Consider the following 18,041-nt stretch of genomic DNA (forward strand, 5'->3'; position numbering starts at 1 on the left):
GGAGCCTCTCCTGTGCAAGCCTCTAATTTAAATCTCTGAATGCTACAGTGCCTGGAGTCCAAAAGTAGCTCCTCCTTTGCACACAGTGTAGAGGTTCCAGACTGCTTCCTTCAACTCCGAGTCTTATTTGCACTTTCCTCCATCTGGGGGCCAATCTTGACTAATGTAATGTACAAAAACTGCCATAGAGTATGTTCGCTGAACTCAATACTTATATCTATGGGAAACAAAGTCGTACGTGGAATAAGCAGAGTTCCCAGCTGTTACATGTCATGAAGCCCCTTCAAATGCTTGCTGAATTGTGGCCTTAATCCACCTGGCTGTAGTCTGCATGGATGATGGCCAAATTCTTTTCTTAATGTGATAAAATAACTAAGCTATCATTTTCTTATACTGGTCATTCTCTCCAGATAAATACTTTTCACACTTACAACATAGAACAGGGACAACCCACCCTTATCTGCAGATCAAAAAAAACAGCAAAAGCCGTCCATTGCACTGCCCTGGACCAAGATGGAAATGTCAAGGACCCCAAAATCCTGGCCTAAATTATCTTAGAGCAGTAGAGTAGCAGATACTCTTCTGACTGACAGTACACAAAAATAGACCATTCCTATTGTATAGCAGAAGCTATAGTAGATTCCTAAACTGGTTCTTTAATATGGCTAGCGTGGTCGTCCGCCAACTGGTAGAGGATCGCAGACATTCTTGCAAGCCAGATAGCAATCAAGATTGTCTCCACTACGTTGGAAAATGTGGTAACACTATGCTGGTTATTGTTGGGCTGGGGGTCAGACTGCGCCTTGCCAAATGACATGGAAATTCAAGGCTGGATATTGCAGACTAGTCTGTCTGAACGAGGTAGAAGTATGGGCTCCTGGTGTCCGTGTCCTCTATCTAGTCAGTACTGCCATCGGTTTGGCTACTCTCACAACTTTCCACTTCATTGAAAAATCAAATTAGCAACAATACAGATTGCAATGAAACATGTAAATATACATGCTACCGAGCATGGCATAACAAACCCCACACTTACCAGTGTCTGCTTCATGTTCTTTATTCTCGTCCGTTAAAGGGTTGTCATGGAGCTTCAGATAAATTTCTATAGCAATCCGTGCAGCTTTGAAGTAAAACGGATGTTGTCTAAGCACATCTTCTAGCTTTAACAAGTCCACATATGACCTGAGTGTAATTTTCCTCATACAATAGGTGTGAAAGTCAAACTGATCATCAGTGATCTCCACAAAATGCTGGAAAAAAACAAAACATAATGTAAAAGCTGAATACACTTTGCGATGATCACACCCGTTATGGGTTGGATCGCATCGCAACACATGCGTTTTGTATATACGATTTGCTTGCGATGCGATCAGAGGGCGGTACAAAACATATGCGCAGCACATACTTTTTTTTTACTGTGCGATGCGATGCCCGCGGGAGCGCACATCGCACCGTGTATGGGCACCTTAACAATGACTCACAAGGGCTTTGTACATCAGCCATTGAAGGCACTGGTGACTACTTAAACTACCCACCTTTGAGAGAAAATGTGGGAGAAGAGCTACTATGCGCTTATCTGGTTTAAACAATAAATAAAAGACATGAAATAGGACTTGAGGCTAGGGAAAAAGATTGTGTATCATATACTGTTTATAAATATTATATATATTCTTGGTGTTTGTCGTGGTTTATGTGATACCATATATCGATGTCCCACACAACCTTGCCTACATGACATGTTAACGACCCCTCTGGTCTGCGGAAAATGCAGGTAAATTTGGCTATATAGCCAACGACCTGCATGTTCCACAGGTCCCAGTGGAGTCACTAAATGATATATAGTTTCCCGATATCGTTCAGTGTGTATACTCAATATCGTTTGGCTGGGAGTTCAGAGAGAACACTGACTATATATTGAACATCGTTCATATCAACAATTGTAAAGCGCAACGGAATCTGCTGCAGATCATCTAGTGTGTATGGGCCTTAACAGGGTGGAATGACGAAGGCCTTCTATGAATTAGGACATATTTACCATGACTTAAACCACAAGGAACGTTTCTTATCAAGCTACTATGTTGCACAAGATACTGTACAAAACATAAAAGGTATAAAAAATGTCTATTACCAAGGTTGGATGATACCTACACAAGCTGACTAGCAAATAGCATTCGGGTCGATTCTATTAACCCCGAAGGGTGTGAGTTGCTGTTTAGGTGCATCTTTTCACACTGAAAACGGCACCTGAATTAACCCTAACTCACACCCTTAGCAGGGCCGAATTCACTGAAATTTGCTCGCACACCTATGGAGCTGCGAGCACTTTTCATCGAATTTGGCCCGCCGATGTCGTGATTCCAACTCGGCGAATCATCCGCCCACATCAGGGATAATAGGATCGACCCCATTATCTGGGAAGCAGTGGTTGTTTGTGTGTAGAGCCCCGAGAGTCATGAATTCACCTAAAGGCATGGCTTCAGAATTTCCCTGAGAGAAATGGTACAGTGGAGCCCAATTCATGTTTCTAATTAAAGAAAAAAGAAACAGGCTAACAACCATGTTGCACGGCACATCTAGGGAAGAGATTTATTTAGGGATTTGTGTGTTCAAACTGGAATCTAAATTGCAATGTCAAAATTAAGTTAACATTTGTGGGCTACATATGCAAAAGCAGCAAATATTTTCCCTGCACAGAAAAAAAATATATATAAATGTATTTGCATTTGAATTTATATAACAGATGAGATGTTGCCACTCAAAGAGTTAAGCCTGTTAAGACACAAAGTACACAATCGGTTTACAGATTTATGCTGGAAGGAGCAATATAAAATAAGTCAAATTATAACGTGTATGTGCATAAAAACCATAATCAAAAATAAGGAAGTAATACTTTGGAATACTCACTCTTTCAATTTCATGGCATTTCTTAAGTGCTTCCCCAAACTTGTTCATGGACCTATATGCCTGGGCACACTCTGTCTGGAACCACATGCACTGCATTTCATTCAGGTTCTCCACTGCCGACGTCCCTTCCTGTGGGAACAAATTGTACCATAATTATATTAAACCAAATCTAAAACTTTCGATTCTATGTTTTGCAGGGTGCAGCGCCCTGCCCATTTTCTAATCTACTGAATGCTCCCTGCCCTTTTGTCTGCATCCTTCCTACTAATACCCCGCTGACGGCAGCTGGAATAGCGGACAGCCTCTCTCAGCTGAGGTGATCAGCAGCATGTCATCACGGCAAGGGGCACATGGTGGAGCTGCTTCAGCTCTTCTAGGTGCACCTGCTGCACTGGCACACAGCTAATCCCCTAGGCTGAGAGCGGCTCAGCATGCCCAGACTGGCATCTGCTCTGCCTGGCAGCAGAGAGACCCGACCGACCAGTCAGGGGTGCTCATAGCACAGCCGGCTCTAGGCATATTCTACATTTATATCTATGGCACTACATGGGGCATTCGGTCTATGCCACTATTGGGGGGTGGGTGGTTATAAACGTGTTGACAGTTTGATGTGCCCTGCTCAGTGGTCAGGACCCTGCCCTAAATAAAAATCTAGTGAACACTAGTGAGATCTCATCTTTCCCAGACGGAAAACACAGAATGCCCCCAGAACAACCTATCGGTTATTTGTCTGGTCAGTCATTTACTCCTGGATCATAATAGGTATATGCTAAGGGCCTAATTCAGATGTGGGTGGAGGTGCAGCAAAGTACAGTGGTCTGTGACCCAAGACACACATGGGCAGCATACTGTCCGTGACTGACCCTGTGCTGCCTTTTGTGGGCGGCTACAACCTCAGTTTTGAAAAACTGAGGCATGTCACCGCCATTGTAGGGAGGAGTGACGAGGCCAGGATCTGTCAGAAGACAGATTTGAGGAGGCATGAGGAATCCTGCTGCGTTACCATATTAGTGCCGTCGCTGATTCCATATAAGCAACAGCGATAGTCTTATACATATCTGAATCAGGCCCTATTGTGCACTCCAGCTGGCAATTTTTAAGCCAGTTTTCCAAAAATGGATCAAGGCGTTCTGTCCTTCAGTGCATGCCAAGGAGCTGCGAGCAGAGGGTCCCCTCTGGCTCTCTGTGTGTGTAATAGAGCTTACCAAAAGTGATAAACTATATTTTTATAGTCCAAAAAGAATACTAACCCTTGTAAACTTTGAGCACATTTCTTCTGCCTCCTTAATCAGGTTTGCTTTTAACATGTACTTTGCACACTTTGAGTTGATAAATCTATCTGCCGTATCCAGAGCCTGTGCTTCATCCATCCATCGAGCAGCTTCTTTGATGTTACCAGCATGCTGTAAGAAGAGAGAGAAACCAATGTAAAGATCACAAACAACAACAACAACAAAAAAACCTATGGTAATAGAAATGAAGGTGACTGTTTTAAGTGGTTGACACAAGCAACAGGTAATAAATATATGTAAATGCAAGTCAGCCAAGAATTTGACTATACATCAACAGATACGCAGTCAACACTCCCCATGTGCACAGTAAGTATGATGACCTCACAACACCACAGGCATGTTTAAAGTTTTAACATCTACACAGGTAAAATGCTCTAAAAAGCATTACAACTGTTTTGGGATCATACTCACTTACAGACAAAGCAATCTATTATACATAACTCCATCACCCCATATTTCCTTATTGCAAGAGGTTTAAGCAAACAATCAATGAATATACAAGATAGGTTCCCAAACTTAGTTCTCAAGGCAATGGTCCAGGTTTTAAGTATATCCATGCTTGGCCACAGGTGACTTAATTAGTATCTCAGAACATTTGATTTAACTATCTGTGCTGAGCTGACCCATAGATATACTTAAAACTTGGACTGTCAAGGTTCCTTCAGGAGCACATGTGTGAACCTCTGTATTAGAAAATGCTAACAAGCGCTTGGTGGCAAATCAACGCATACATATGTAAGTAGATTATTAGGCTTCACAGATACGACCTTTGGGCGATACCAAGGAAGACTGGTCCTTACATAATATCCGCAATCTGGCATAATCAAACAGTAATGTGTAGAACAGGTAGGCTGTGTGTTTTGTACTATACCGCCCTCAGGAGGCTTTGGTGGAAATGTTGCAGTTTTTAATCTAGCAATTTTTTAGCCAGGAACAGAACACACAACCGCAGGATCTTTCCCTCTAGAACACCTTAAATAAGGTTGGAACAATTCTATGGGCAGAGAAACATAAGCAGTACCTGCATGGTCATACTGAAGACTCCATAGTCAGAGAGGTGTGCTTTATACTGTACCTTGTAAATCTTGGCCTTAACAAGGAAGAGCTCGATCAGAGTTGGTGTGCTGTCAATGGCTGCATTTATATATTCCAGAGCTACAGATGGCTGGCCAATCTTGTCATAGTGTTGTGCCAGGTAGTACTGAACCCATAACAAAGTAGTTGGCGGCTCTTCTTTACCATCATCTATCAAAGCAAATAAAACACAGGGAATGTGAGGAGGGGCTTACAATGCTGTTACCAAGGATGAAGCTCAAAGTGTAGTTCGGAAATTAAAAAGGTGTAGGATGTATCATTTATACGCAATGGCAAAAAGAATAGTAATATATAAAACAAAGACTAGTCTTCACCATATACAGCTAGCAAAATGAAAAGTAGGTGTAGCCTTTTTCCTATACATACAGAATATTATAGCGTCAGTGTGATAACAAACCATAGGAGAAAGCTCCAGCTTTTAGAGGAGCTTACACTAGAACTGTTAAGGTTAATGCATGAATCAAAAGTAGCAAGCCGACACGATTACTTATCCACGGACCACAGCTAACACATTTACTGGTTTGCCTAGGCCAGTGGTTGCCAACTCCAGTCCTCGAGAGCTACCAACAGTTCACATTTTCCACACAACCTAGCTGCTGCACAGGTGCACTCATTACACACTGACACACTTTAAAAGATCCACAGGTGGAGCCAATTGCTTCACTTGTGATTCTGTGAGGAGACCTGGAAAACATGAACTGTTGGTAGCTCTCGAGGACTGGAGTTGGATACCCCAGGCCAAACACTGAAGGGTGCGTCTACAATATCTTGTTAAGCAAGTATGTGCCCACTCATTCCTATGTACCTGAAGCAGACCTCTTTCATGTTAGTGAAAGATGGAGTAACACCTCGCTCCATAATTCATTAACATGTGCAGCGCCGTATATGATCTCTTTTGATTGACTGTGCAGGAAGGTAAAACAGAAGATGTTGCATACAACACGTGGGATCATGCAATAATGTATACACATTAGCCAATACGCATGACTTGTTCTGCAGACATCGTTCCAATATGTACCCTGCTGAGGTCCACTCCATAACTTTTTAGTAAAGCTCTATGGAAGCTGTTCCACAGGGCTATATAAAAAAGGACTGGATGGACAGAAATATATGCGATTTCCCTACAACACCAGGGCAGAGAAAAGTTTATGAAGTCATACAAACCATTGATGTTAAATAGCCGGCAACTTTTTAAAGATGTATCATAACCTACAACAAGGTCTTCAATAATCTCCACCTGAATAGGAAAAAAAGTAACAGATTTAGTGATTACTGTGATACGGACTTGTTTTTATTAAAAAAAAAAAAAAAAAGGCATCTAGAAATCAGTTGATCAGTAAGATGTATAGAGAAACGCTTCTGCTGTAAGGTTTGCAAAGTGTAATATGCTGCATACCCACTGCCATTTATCAGTGTTTTTTATACTAGTAGCATTGTTTGAGGGAGTCCTACAAAAGAGTAAGGCCATCATTCCCTTCTCTGTAAAGGCAACTATGTGATTTGAGCCCGATTTCACCTCATTCCGGCACATCGGGCTGAGAAATCTGGTGAATTTGGGCCAATAGCATGGGTGTGTGACATCCGGTCTGATGCCTGGTCCCTTTGCACATAGGTGATCATACGTGCTGAACCACGCAAGATCTCTGGATCATGCCCCCGTCCCATGGGAGGGAGGGGGGATCACCTGTGATGAACCGCACACAATACTGCTGCCTGGGAGGGTCCTGGGTTGCTGGAGGTGGATTGCATGAGACTTTTTGGAGGGGAAAAGTCTCAGTGTATGGGCACCTTAGCAGCAGGCTGGTCTAGTTCTGACAAATATGAAGCCATGGTTTCTTTATGCCCAGCTCATTTTAAAAGCTGTATTATAGGAAGATTTTTTAAGTGGATAAGGACAGAGAATAAAGCAGTGCGGGGCACAATCTAAAATGTGGAATAAACTAAGAATTTCACTGAAGCTGGGCAAAGCCTTGCAGGATTATTGCACACGAATAAACTGTAAATACATTTATAGCTTGCCTTTGAGATAACAAGGTGGAAGTTTCTAAAAAGGAAAATGACATCCCTACCGGCATACTGTAAAAAGTCTACTCCAGTTACTACAGGGTTAAATGTATGCTCACATTGGCGAACATAAACCTTTTAGTAGTTACCTTCTCTTTGTCATGGTACAAAGATCGTAAAGTGTTGAAAACAGGAGGGCATCCTTTGCTAAAGTTCATTCTCAGATATTTATCCAGACACACTCTCAGTTTCTCTCCTGTGGGATAAGCGAGAAAATAAATACAAAATAAGCTCCTCGGGTGGCTCCGGTGATAAACAGAGCTGAAAAGGCCTTACTTGCCCACCTGCATGAGAGGCAACACCCTTTTACATACCTGTCAAGAAGTTTAAAGGCAGCCTCCTTGGCACTAAGCCCCTAGGATATTTAGTCCAACTGTCCTCATAAATCTTCAATCGCTCTTCCATGTTAGCTATATATAAATACACACAAAGAAGTATTTTATCACATGGGTGAAACAGCTATGTGGGTTTTACATGATCATAGCGGAAAAGAGATCAGAATTTTGAATATACAGTATTAAATAGGTCAATAATACAGGGCTTGGCTATTTACTGACAATATGAATGACTAAACCAAAAAAAAAAAAAATCGCCTTCACCACTTGCATGGAGCAACTAAAGGAGAAAATGTAAGCAAACCCAGAGGAAGCAGCGGTTATCACTGTTCTATTTAAACTGTATGGTATCCCCTCTCTCAAGTTTCGAATGGGCATGTCGTTTTATCCTCTAATTGTGATTGTCTGGGGCAGCTGGGAGGGAGTGCACACAATCTCCTTCCCTGTTATAAGAAGCTGCTGCTGTTCCTGGACAGAACAGAGTGCCAGTTCAGTGCAGGAAGGGAGCCTATTCTCCCGGTGGGGGGATAAATTAATGCCTACTTTACAAAAGAAAACTGATATATTTGTGGTTTCATTCACCTGGCTGAAGTGTATTTCTAATGTAGTCGCATATTAAAGATGATGCACACATTTTTGCAATTGAACTAAATTGTTACTAAACATGGTCTTTAATTTTTCTATCATTAAGTTTTTGATGGTGTGTGTCCCATAGCCCCTGGGTTAACCCCATAATCCCTCATATTGAAACCTCAGGCAATTTCAAGCATCAGATAAAAGGTCGCTAATGTATGGCCACCTTAACACTATGAGAACTGCAATCCTCAGCCTTATATGCCTCCGACATCAGATGAAGGCGAAAAGAGTGCACAATGTGCAGCAGTAAGGGACACTAGTCATTAGGACAAGTCAGACCAGTTTGCCCTTGAGCTCCCCAGGAGGCTCGCTTGCAATTTGGCACTTGATGTATCATTTTTACACGGGCAGCGGGGTCCGTGCACAGCACTTCAGGTCCCTCCCTGTGGCTGGTGATGGATGCAGGGCAGTGGGGAGGCAGCGGGGTGGGGTCCATTTGGGATCCGGGCAGTCCCTGGGGCTGATGGTAACTAGTAGTTCCCACTATGCGCATGTGTATTGAGCGCCGTGCATATAAATGAGCCGCTCATTACATATGCGCATATGTAATGAGCGGCTCATTTATATGCACGGCGCTCAATACACATGCGCATAGTGGGAACTACTAGTTACCATCAGCCCCAGGGACTGCCCGGATCCCAAATGGACCCCACCCCGCTACCCTGCATCCATCACCAGCCACAGGGAGGGACCTGAAGTGCTGTGCCCATGCCATGATGCCGGACTCCGCTGCCCGGATCCCCCACGCAGGTAAGTGCGGTGCAGGTACCCCTCCAGGAAAGATACCAGGGGAGTGGGAATTCGTGTGGGATTTTTAAATACCGTTTAAGAGGCATTCCCACTGCCTTAAAAACTGTATTTAAACGTTTAGGACTCTGCTTTTAAAACGGGTTGAAATACCGGTTTACTTTAACCGGTATTTCAACTCTGGCGCTTTCCCACTGCAGCCTTAAACGGTAAATTGTGGGGAAAAAAACTGCAATATACAGTTTAAGAGCTGCAGTGGGAAAGGGGCATAAGTCAACTACAGACAAAAAAGGCAATTCATTGCATTCAGTCCCATGAAGATACTGCACAGACTAAACAGATTCCACATGTGCATAAAATGTGGAACAGATTTCAGTAATGCCGACATAGCATCTTAGACATGCTTTATTTTAGCGGAAAATCATGCACATTGGTACATATTTTAATGAAAGATTAATAGAATGTAGGGTGTAATGGTTAGCATTACTGCCTCACAGCAATCAGGAGTTACCATGTTTTCCTGCTACTTGTGTGGGTTTCAACTACTCTAGTTTCTTCCCACAATAGACTTGTAGATTAACTGACTCCAGACACATAATAACCTTTGTGTGTATGCGTGCGCACGCTCGGGTACAAGAGTTAGGCCTGATGGTTATATATTCAAAATGCTGTGGAATATGCAGCTGCTATTTAAGTAAACTTGTATTAAATTAATATTCAATGTCAATATATCCATTTGGCGAAGCAACCGGCAACAGGAGGAACATGTGTGTCTAAATGAACTGTTTCTGCAGCTCTAATAAGCAAAAGGTAATGTGAGATTAAACTACTTTCTGTTCCTTTATTTTTGATCTACAAGGTCATAATTTAAGCTGCTAAAGTACTTTGGGCCGCATTTATCAACTAATATTTGCGGCTAAATCCCCGAAAACGGTTAACCGCAAATATTATGTATCCCCCTAATGTATCACAGGGGACCGCAGCAGGAATCTCCGATCCCCGCTGCAATCCCCCCCTGCAGCATCCCCCATAGGTTTCTATGGGGGATGCGAAGCTGCCCGATGTATCAACATCGGGCAGCCCGGCATCGCACCCCTGGGCTACCGCCATTCTGATAGGGCGATAGCCCATAGTAGCCTATGGCTACATATCGCACTGCACGAGCGGCTTCCCGAGCCCCCCCCCCGGCTTCCGGCTCCAGACATCGCAGGGACAGGCTCCTTTCGGAGCCCTGTCCCTGCGCACAACAGGTGATAAAATTCAGGTGATAGGATCGCATTTTACAGTGCGATCCTGGGCGGTAATATTCCGCCCAGATCGCATTGTAAATGCGATCAATGATAAATGGGGGCCTTTGTCTTTTTAAGTAGAGATACTGCATGTTTGCCTTAAAAATCAGTCACATCTGATTTAATGGTAAATCTGTTCAGACAACCACTGTATGCAAGGTCCCAGCATCACTGATCTACTGATAACTGTGTGGTTAAAACTTATATAGAGCCAGCCACTCAGTCTTTGTCCCATTCACAGACCTCAATTTGAGTTAGATGCATTGAAATGATTTGAACCAAAATGTGCCTTACATGCACAGTTCCCTGGATCAGTCTGGGTGCTCAATGTCCAACATTCCCACAATGCACTCCTTTTATCATTCTAAACAATGCAGCAAGTGGTGAGCCCTTAAGAGACTCTGGCTTATTACAGATAAAGGGATTATGGTAAAACAAAATATTACAAGAATATTCCTAAAAAAAACATTTTAGACAAGTATGACATACAAAGCACCTGCTTTTAAGAACGTCAGCAGGATCAAAATCATTATCTGTTAAAGACTTACCTGGCTTCAGAGCCTTTTCTAACCCCTTGTAATAAGCCCAGTTCTCTGGACTTCTGTCCTGCAAGGCCTTGTACACTTCTGCTGCCTCCTCAAGACGACCCAAACGCAGCAATAATTCGCCTGGAGGGGAGGGAGAAAATACCCAAAATAAAAATTAGTAGGATTAGATGCACACATGACGACGTGACAGGGACACTCATCCTAAGTGTAAATAATACAGTTTGCAGGGGTGAAGACAAATCACAACAGTTGTTGGTTTTTCCATCTACAAATTGTGATTATATATATATATATATATATATATATATATATATATATATATATATATATATATATACATACATACATACATACACACACACACACACATATATATACATACATACACACACATATATATACTGACCTGAGTGAGGTCACACTGATACTGTATGTAAAAGCCAGTGAGCAGCAGACAAACATATTTCATATAACCTAGGTCAGTGTTCCAAAGCTCAGTCCACTAGGCAATGTAACAGTCCAGGTTTTACAGGCTATCCATATTCATGTACAGTTGGATTTAACATGTATGCTCAAGCATGGATATCCTTAAATCTTGGACTGTAAGTATGCCTCGAGGACATATTTTTGGAAGACCCAGCACTAGGCACCAAACATGGATTTTTAAACATTGTGGCTGCCTACTTATTAAAGATTCAATTACCATTGCCCACAGCTTTATATGCTACACACTGAAGTATATGGGCATAGTGCCAACAAGCCACACTGTAAAATACCTTTAGTTTCTTCTACTGCCAGCTTATCACAGATTTGCTTTTCATAGGTGCACAGATGATCCAGTGCTTCCTTGTAGAGCTCAGCTTCACGGAGCACCTGGTTCTGATACAGTAACAGCTCGCTATACTCATAATCAATTTTGTCCGGCGAGGTCTAAGTAAACAAAAAAAAAACAAAAAAAAAAAAATTGGTTCAGAAATCTAGGCTCAATATGCCATGCTGTATGATGCCACTTTCACACTGCCAAAACGTTTAAGACCTGTTAATTTAAAACCGTGTCTGAGCCACTTGACCCCTTTCACATTGCAGGTGAAAAACGGTATATTACCATTTTAAACCCCTTTCACACTGCAGTAAATACCGTGTCTCAAGCAGGTTTGCAATGTGAAAGCAGCTAAGAACAGACAGACAGTAGAACGGAGACAGCGCAGTGCATATTTAATGAGAGGGTCCATTTATTACATATGTGCATATGTAATGAGAGGGTCAGCTCTTTAAATATGCGCATATGTAAACAGCCGCCGCGCTCATTACAAATGCACTGTGCTGTCTCAGTGTCTGCGCTGCCTGAGTCCTAAATACCGGTTCAGAGCGTTCATAAAAAAACGGCTCTGAACCGTGTAGGACTCTGCTTTTTACCCGTTTGCAAATACCGGTTATTTGTAACCAATAAATGCAGATTGAAGCTTTCACCCTGCAGCTCTAACCGTTTTAAAAGGCGAAAAAAATAATAATAAAAATCAGCAATATACCTGTTAAGAGCTGCAGTGAGAAAGATGTCTAGATCATCCCATGCAACTCTGTTAGCATTGGGCGTTTGGTTTTGCTGAAAATTTGTCTTTTGTGCAAAGCACAACAGAACTTTGTAGCATTTTGTTTTTAGTGACTCCTTTGTACACAGATCTATAACTACCACATATCAAATTAAACAGCAGTGCCTACAGTGAGGCCTAGCAGTGCTGCAAATAGTGAATAGATGCTCAACGCTAGGTTACATGAGAACTGGTAAACCAAGAGGGGCTGTTTGGCACAACTGCAGCCATGATGTATAATGACACATCTGTAACAAGGATTTCAAAGGAAAACATGAAGAAAAAGTAGACACTGAGGTGACCAAGTGACTACAAAGTCTGCATGACACTAAAGTTTGACCCCTTATGCCGAAAGTGAATTCTAAATACTGTATATATGCCAAAATAAATAAATAAATAGATTAACTGGACCTGCATTATACAAAACTCCACCATCTTTGCATGTAAATCTTGAGTACACAGTTATTTTTAAATTTACATTTGCCTTTCTAAATTTAGTGACCTGTTGTGGAGTTCCTTATGGAAAATGTAAAGAACAGCAACAATAGGAATAGAAAGAAAAAAATTGCAATATCACAGGAGCATCAATTTGAGGAACACAGCAACATAATGCAGGGAGGGAATGAGGAGAATGATGGTGATCATTTTTCAAGTACAATTACTATGGATTCGGTTATGTAAAAGTATGAAATATTATAGGCTTAGTTCCTTGAATGAAGGAAAACACAAATATTCTTTCCACAATGCCTCAGCCAAAAGCATTTTAGAATGAAAGGATTATCATTCCTCATAAAAAAAAAAAAACCTAAAAGACTCTTAAGGGGGAAGGATTGGATTATGAGGGAAACTATATAAAATACTATTTGACATCAGTATACACCAAAGGCTACGCATTATTGAATAGAAGCAAATCAATTTCATCACGGTATGAGAGCCTGGATAAACATGCGATATGGAGTGCATTCACAGGAAGCTTGGACACGTAAGGTGCCCATACATTAGGGTGACTTCTCTTAGGGAAGAAGTCGCCAGAGATCCCCTCTTGAGCTGCCTGGGAACCTCTGGCAGGACTGAACACGATACTGCATACATATGCAGTCAACTTGCATTCAATATATCGTGTGCAATCCCAGCCAAGACATCCTGAAGGCTTGGCGATGCAATTTATCTAACATGCAGCATGTATGACCCTCAGGCTCTGATGCACACAGGACCATGCAAGGACCAGCAGTGACACTGTGGCGGGGCGCACCGGCAACAGGGGAAGTGGGCTCGGCATTTACAATGGTGCTGGGCTTCCCCTGATCAAAAAGCATCTGGTACAACTCGTTACCCCCCTACATGTGAAATACCATTCAAAAGAATCTATTAAAATCCTATTGGAAGTATGTTTTAGCTACCAAACTAGATGCACTGAATGATTTATTACAAGGAAAAATGCAGCAGTTTTTTAATCCACTTTAAACAAGTTGAGAGATAAAAAGTGGGTAGCCTAATGTTAGCTAGATCAGCAGCACATTGGCATTTACGGCCAACAGCACAAGTCCCAGGTGCAAATGAAAAGAATTCTTATTCACCACAGGTTACTTACATAAGAGAACTTCAATGTCACATTTATTGACTTAGGAAGCCAGAGATTTCTGTCAAACAAGCACTGGCAGATAATAACCTACATAAACTTCCTATATGCTTTCACCTACAGAAGTCAACTACAGTTACATAATCAGGGTTGTGCATACTAATATAAAAAAAAACCCACAAGGAACTGCCAGATAATTACCACATTTGGGGAAATAACTATGCATTTTATACTTTTAGATTTACTAAAGAGGATGGAGACTGCCCTAGAAAGAAAAGAAAACTAATAAAAAAACATATACATGCAAATATAACCAAAGCACAACATTTGTCCCTTCACATTGAACCCCTTTTAACCCATAGAAAACATGGAGCTGCTGTGCACTGTGTTCTCCACTGTTTATTTCCTAGTTGTGTGCACTTACATCATGCAGGGAGACAGCCTATCACATTCTGTAGCTTGCAGTTGAGACAAAATACCATTTCAGACTGCAAAAAAAAAACAGGTCTGAAACAGGTAGGACCCTGCTTTTTTACCGTTTAGAAATATCTGTTTTCTGGAGCCGGTAAATTCACTCTGGACCTTTCGCACTGCACATATTACCATTTTGAAATGGTAAAAAAAAAAAAAAAAACGTCAAAATACCGGGTAATAAGTGCGATCTGAAAGGGGCATAATAGATTTCTCTCTTTACTGTACACAACGTGAACAATTCATTTGCAAAAGCATCTTAAATGGTATGGATTTTTTTTTATATTTCCAATAGATAACTTATGAGCAGGGTTGCCTACCCTCCCGGAATGGCCAGAAGGCTCCTGAAAAGCGGGCTTCCCCTCACCAGGTCTCAGACAGGGTGTCTGTTCATATGTGCAGAGCCTGGAAATCCCAGCTTAGACTAAGAAGTCTAAGCCATAGTGTACATTAATGGAAGACAAAACATTTGCACACACTTTTTGTAATCTCTATAGAATGTTGGCAGCACAGATACATAAATGTGTGTAGAAAGTTTAATGTCATCCAGTCCTCAGTGTTGGAACCTTGAGGTCATATACTGTACATACAATAATCAGGAGACAGACCTACATACTGAAAGTTAACCCTATTGTTCCCAATAATTATTCTAGTTTGATATTGTATGCACATTACCCAAGGCACCACACAGCTACTGAAACAAAAATAATAATTCACATCTCTCTTTACTGAAATGACCCTGTGAAGTATTAGGAGGTAACTAGTTACAGATTCTCATGTCAGCACTTGCTTTAAATACATGGATGATGCTTCCTCTTGGCTGGTGACTTTGTTCCTTCTGCATTAACGTAATTGGGCAAAAACACATTGAGATTTTACAACAAAGTGACATGCAATGTCAGTCATCACAGATTCAGTATGAAATCCCGGCGTTCAAAATCCCGACGCCGGAATCCCGACGCCGGAATCCCGACAAGGGGGGGGGACGCTCGGCACGCTAATTTATTCTCCCTCCAGGGGTGTTGTGGACACCCATGGAGGGAGAAAGTGTCGGGATTTCGGCGGTCGGGATTCTGAACGCCGGGATCCCGACCGCCGGGATTTTAACTGCATCCCGTCATCACAGTGGTCTTTTCTTATGGGAAGTTTGGGTTTTTACAAGATTCTGTGCATGTTATACCCCTTTCAGACAGAAAACAAAAGCCAGGAATTACCCTGGTCCAGGGTTTTTTTCTGTCTGAAAGGGTGAACACGGGTCTAAAATGCCAGGGCTTCAATCCTGGAATTTACCAGGGTTTTTCCCGGGTTTTAATTCCAAAAACCCAGGTCGCCGGCTGTTTGAAAGGGAGCAACCTGGGTTTTTGGGATTAATACACAGAAAGGCACTGTGTAGATGTGTCCAGAAGCAAGAGATGTGGCAGGGGGGGGGATAAGTGGCAGCAGCCGTCAGCTGGATATGGACAGCACGCTGCAGGGCAGAAAGGTAGCCTGGCACAGGTGAACAGGAGGCTAGCCTTCTCTCCTCTCCCACCGCCTCACTCCATCACCCCCTGTCACCTCACTCTTGCCACCCCTTCATCATTTCCCCTGTAAGCCCCTCACCTTACCCACCATCACCTGGCTATATCATGCTATCATGCCCCCCCATCACCTTATTCCCTATCACGGACCCTTTCACCTCACCTCTCCATTAATCAGGCTTCTGGGTGAAAGGGGTCGACACAGGAAATTATTTTGTGCTGTGTGAAAGGGGGTCAGAGCTTTTAGCTGAGTCTGGGTTTTTGCATTCGGGAAAAACCTGGGTTTTGGGGGGTTTTCTGTCTGAAAGAGGTATAAAAGTGTTCATAGTAGCAACCTGCATCTTTCAAAACCTGTGCAGTTCCTCTTCCCTGCCTGCGGTGTTGCTCTCTGCTGCAGTAAAATAAAGTTTACATATACAGTAGGACCCCCTCCCCTTTACAAAAAAAGAAATCAGTCATTACAGAACCATCAACACCTGTTTTGTTGCCTCAGTTTTTTCCCCAGCACTGAAATAGTTGGTACCTGTTGGGTCTTCCGGAATTCCTCCAGTATTTTCGCTGCCATTTCATAGTCTTCCAGTAAATGGTATGCAATGGCATAGCCAATCCAAGATGCTCGCTGTGCAGGCCTCAGCTGCAGCAACTGATATCGGGTTTCCTGTAACACAACATAAAAATATATTTTACATTTAAAATATACTCCCAATGTTTACAAGTTATATATATAGGATGGAGTAGAGTATTTATTTACCAAGTGAATAGAAGAAAGAAAAACTTGCTGGAAATGGTGTTGGTGGCTGCACTGCAAGGCATACCCACATAAAGAATACTGGATATATAGTGGTAATGGTTAGGAAGCCACAGAAAATCTCACATACCCGGTAACCTTCCAAGTCCCTCATTTGGATCTGAAGTAGAGAGAGGTCCCTCAGGATCTGAAGATTGTCTTTATCCCATTTCAGCGCATTCCTATAACACTTGATGGCTTCATCATATTTTTTATCAGATCTTTGCAATAAGCCATAAACGTGCCAGCCTAGATAAGTAACGGTTAAGGAAAGTGGGACTCAAACAAAAGTATATCTAGCCAAAACCAACTCTAAATACCAACACATACATGGGACAAAAACAGGATTCAGATGATCGGTAGACCTGCACAAGGTCAGAGAAAAGGACAATACAAGCAAAAGGTGAACATGGCAATGCTCTACATGAGTTTATTCACTAATTGTATTATTTCAGACTTTTTCATATTTAACCATCAACATAGACTACGTTTGGGAACTGTTCCGAAGCATGGTGAGCGAAACGGTACACTAATGGGGGTCCATGTGCTCAAGTGTCAACTGTTTCTATGTTGACCTTTAGCTTGCGTCGACCCTAGGATCCACTTCCGACAAAAACTATGAAACTGGCAGAACTTGTGGTACACGGTTTTCCAACAGAAATCACTATTCTATTATTGCCGAACACCTCTGTTAGTGGCTGGCTGCTCCAACACAGCATGCTTGGAATGGCTCCTAGTTTGTTTAGTATCACCAGACAGGAACACAGAAGGGTCAGATATCAAAAGTGCCCTGACTTAAGCAGCCCATACACGCTGCTATGTGGGCGTGCTTTCCGTGCTGTACTAGCACGGATAACATTGCATTGCATGTGCATGCGTTGTGCATGCAATGCGATGCAATGTGATGAACCCGAAGTACAAAAAGTACGTGCAAGCACATACTTTTTGTACTGTGCGATGAGGTGCCGCGGGAGCGCGCACCTCAAAGCACACATCGGGACAGCCTGCATCGCAGCGTGTATGGGCAGCATTACAGAATAGATTAAAGAGACAAGGCAAGAAGGTAAGGAGCGGTCAGATTAAAGGTGGACTTCGCATTTAAATAATAGATCTCTTAGCAATATAAACCACCCTTGTATTCTCCAAGGACTAGAAGGTACATTTTTTTATTTTTATTACAGTGAA

At 42.3% G+C, this 18,041-nt stretch overlaps 1 protein-coding gene across 1 annotated transcript in view; it reads right to left on the reverse strand.

Moving 5' to 3' along the window:
- The window catches only part of NAA15 (N-alpha-acetyltransferase 15, NatA auxiliary subunit), a 43,929-nt gene that overhangs the window by 9,984 nt on the left and 15,904 nt on the right, over positions 1-18,041 (reverse strand). The window contains exons 4-14 of the mRNA XM_083173574.1: positions 16,948-17,105; positions 16,593-16,727; positions 11,687-11,840; positions 10,911-11,030; positions 7,670-7,765; positions 7,445-7,551; positions 6,456-6,528; positions 5,272-5,441; positions 4,155-4,307; positions 2,905-3,033; positions 1,037-1,250 (exon numbers count right to left, since the gene is read on the reverse strand). Coding sequence (XP_083029700.1) covers positions 1,037-1,250; positions 2,905-3,033; positions 4,155-4,307; positions 5,272-5,441; positions 6,456-6,528; positions 7,445-7,551; positions 7,670-7,765; positions 10,911-11,030; positions 11,687-11,840; positions 16,593-16,727; positions 16,948-17,105 — 1,509 coding nt within the window. The remainder of the gene's footprint in view (positions 1-1,036; positions 1,251-2,904; positions 3,034-4,154; positions 4,308-5,271; positions 5,442-6,455; positions 6,529-7,444; positions 7,552-7,669; positions 7,766-10,910; positions 11,031-11,686; positions 11,841-16,592; positions 16,728-16,947; positions 17,106-18,041) is intronic.

This window comes from Crinia signifera, chromosome 1, assembly GCF_055691185.1.
Source record: "Crinia signifera chromosome 1, ASM5569118v1, whole genome shotgun sequence".
NCBI classification, from domain to species: Eukaryota; Metazoa; Chordata; class Amphibia; order Anura; family Myobatrachidae; genus Crinia; species Crinia signifera.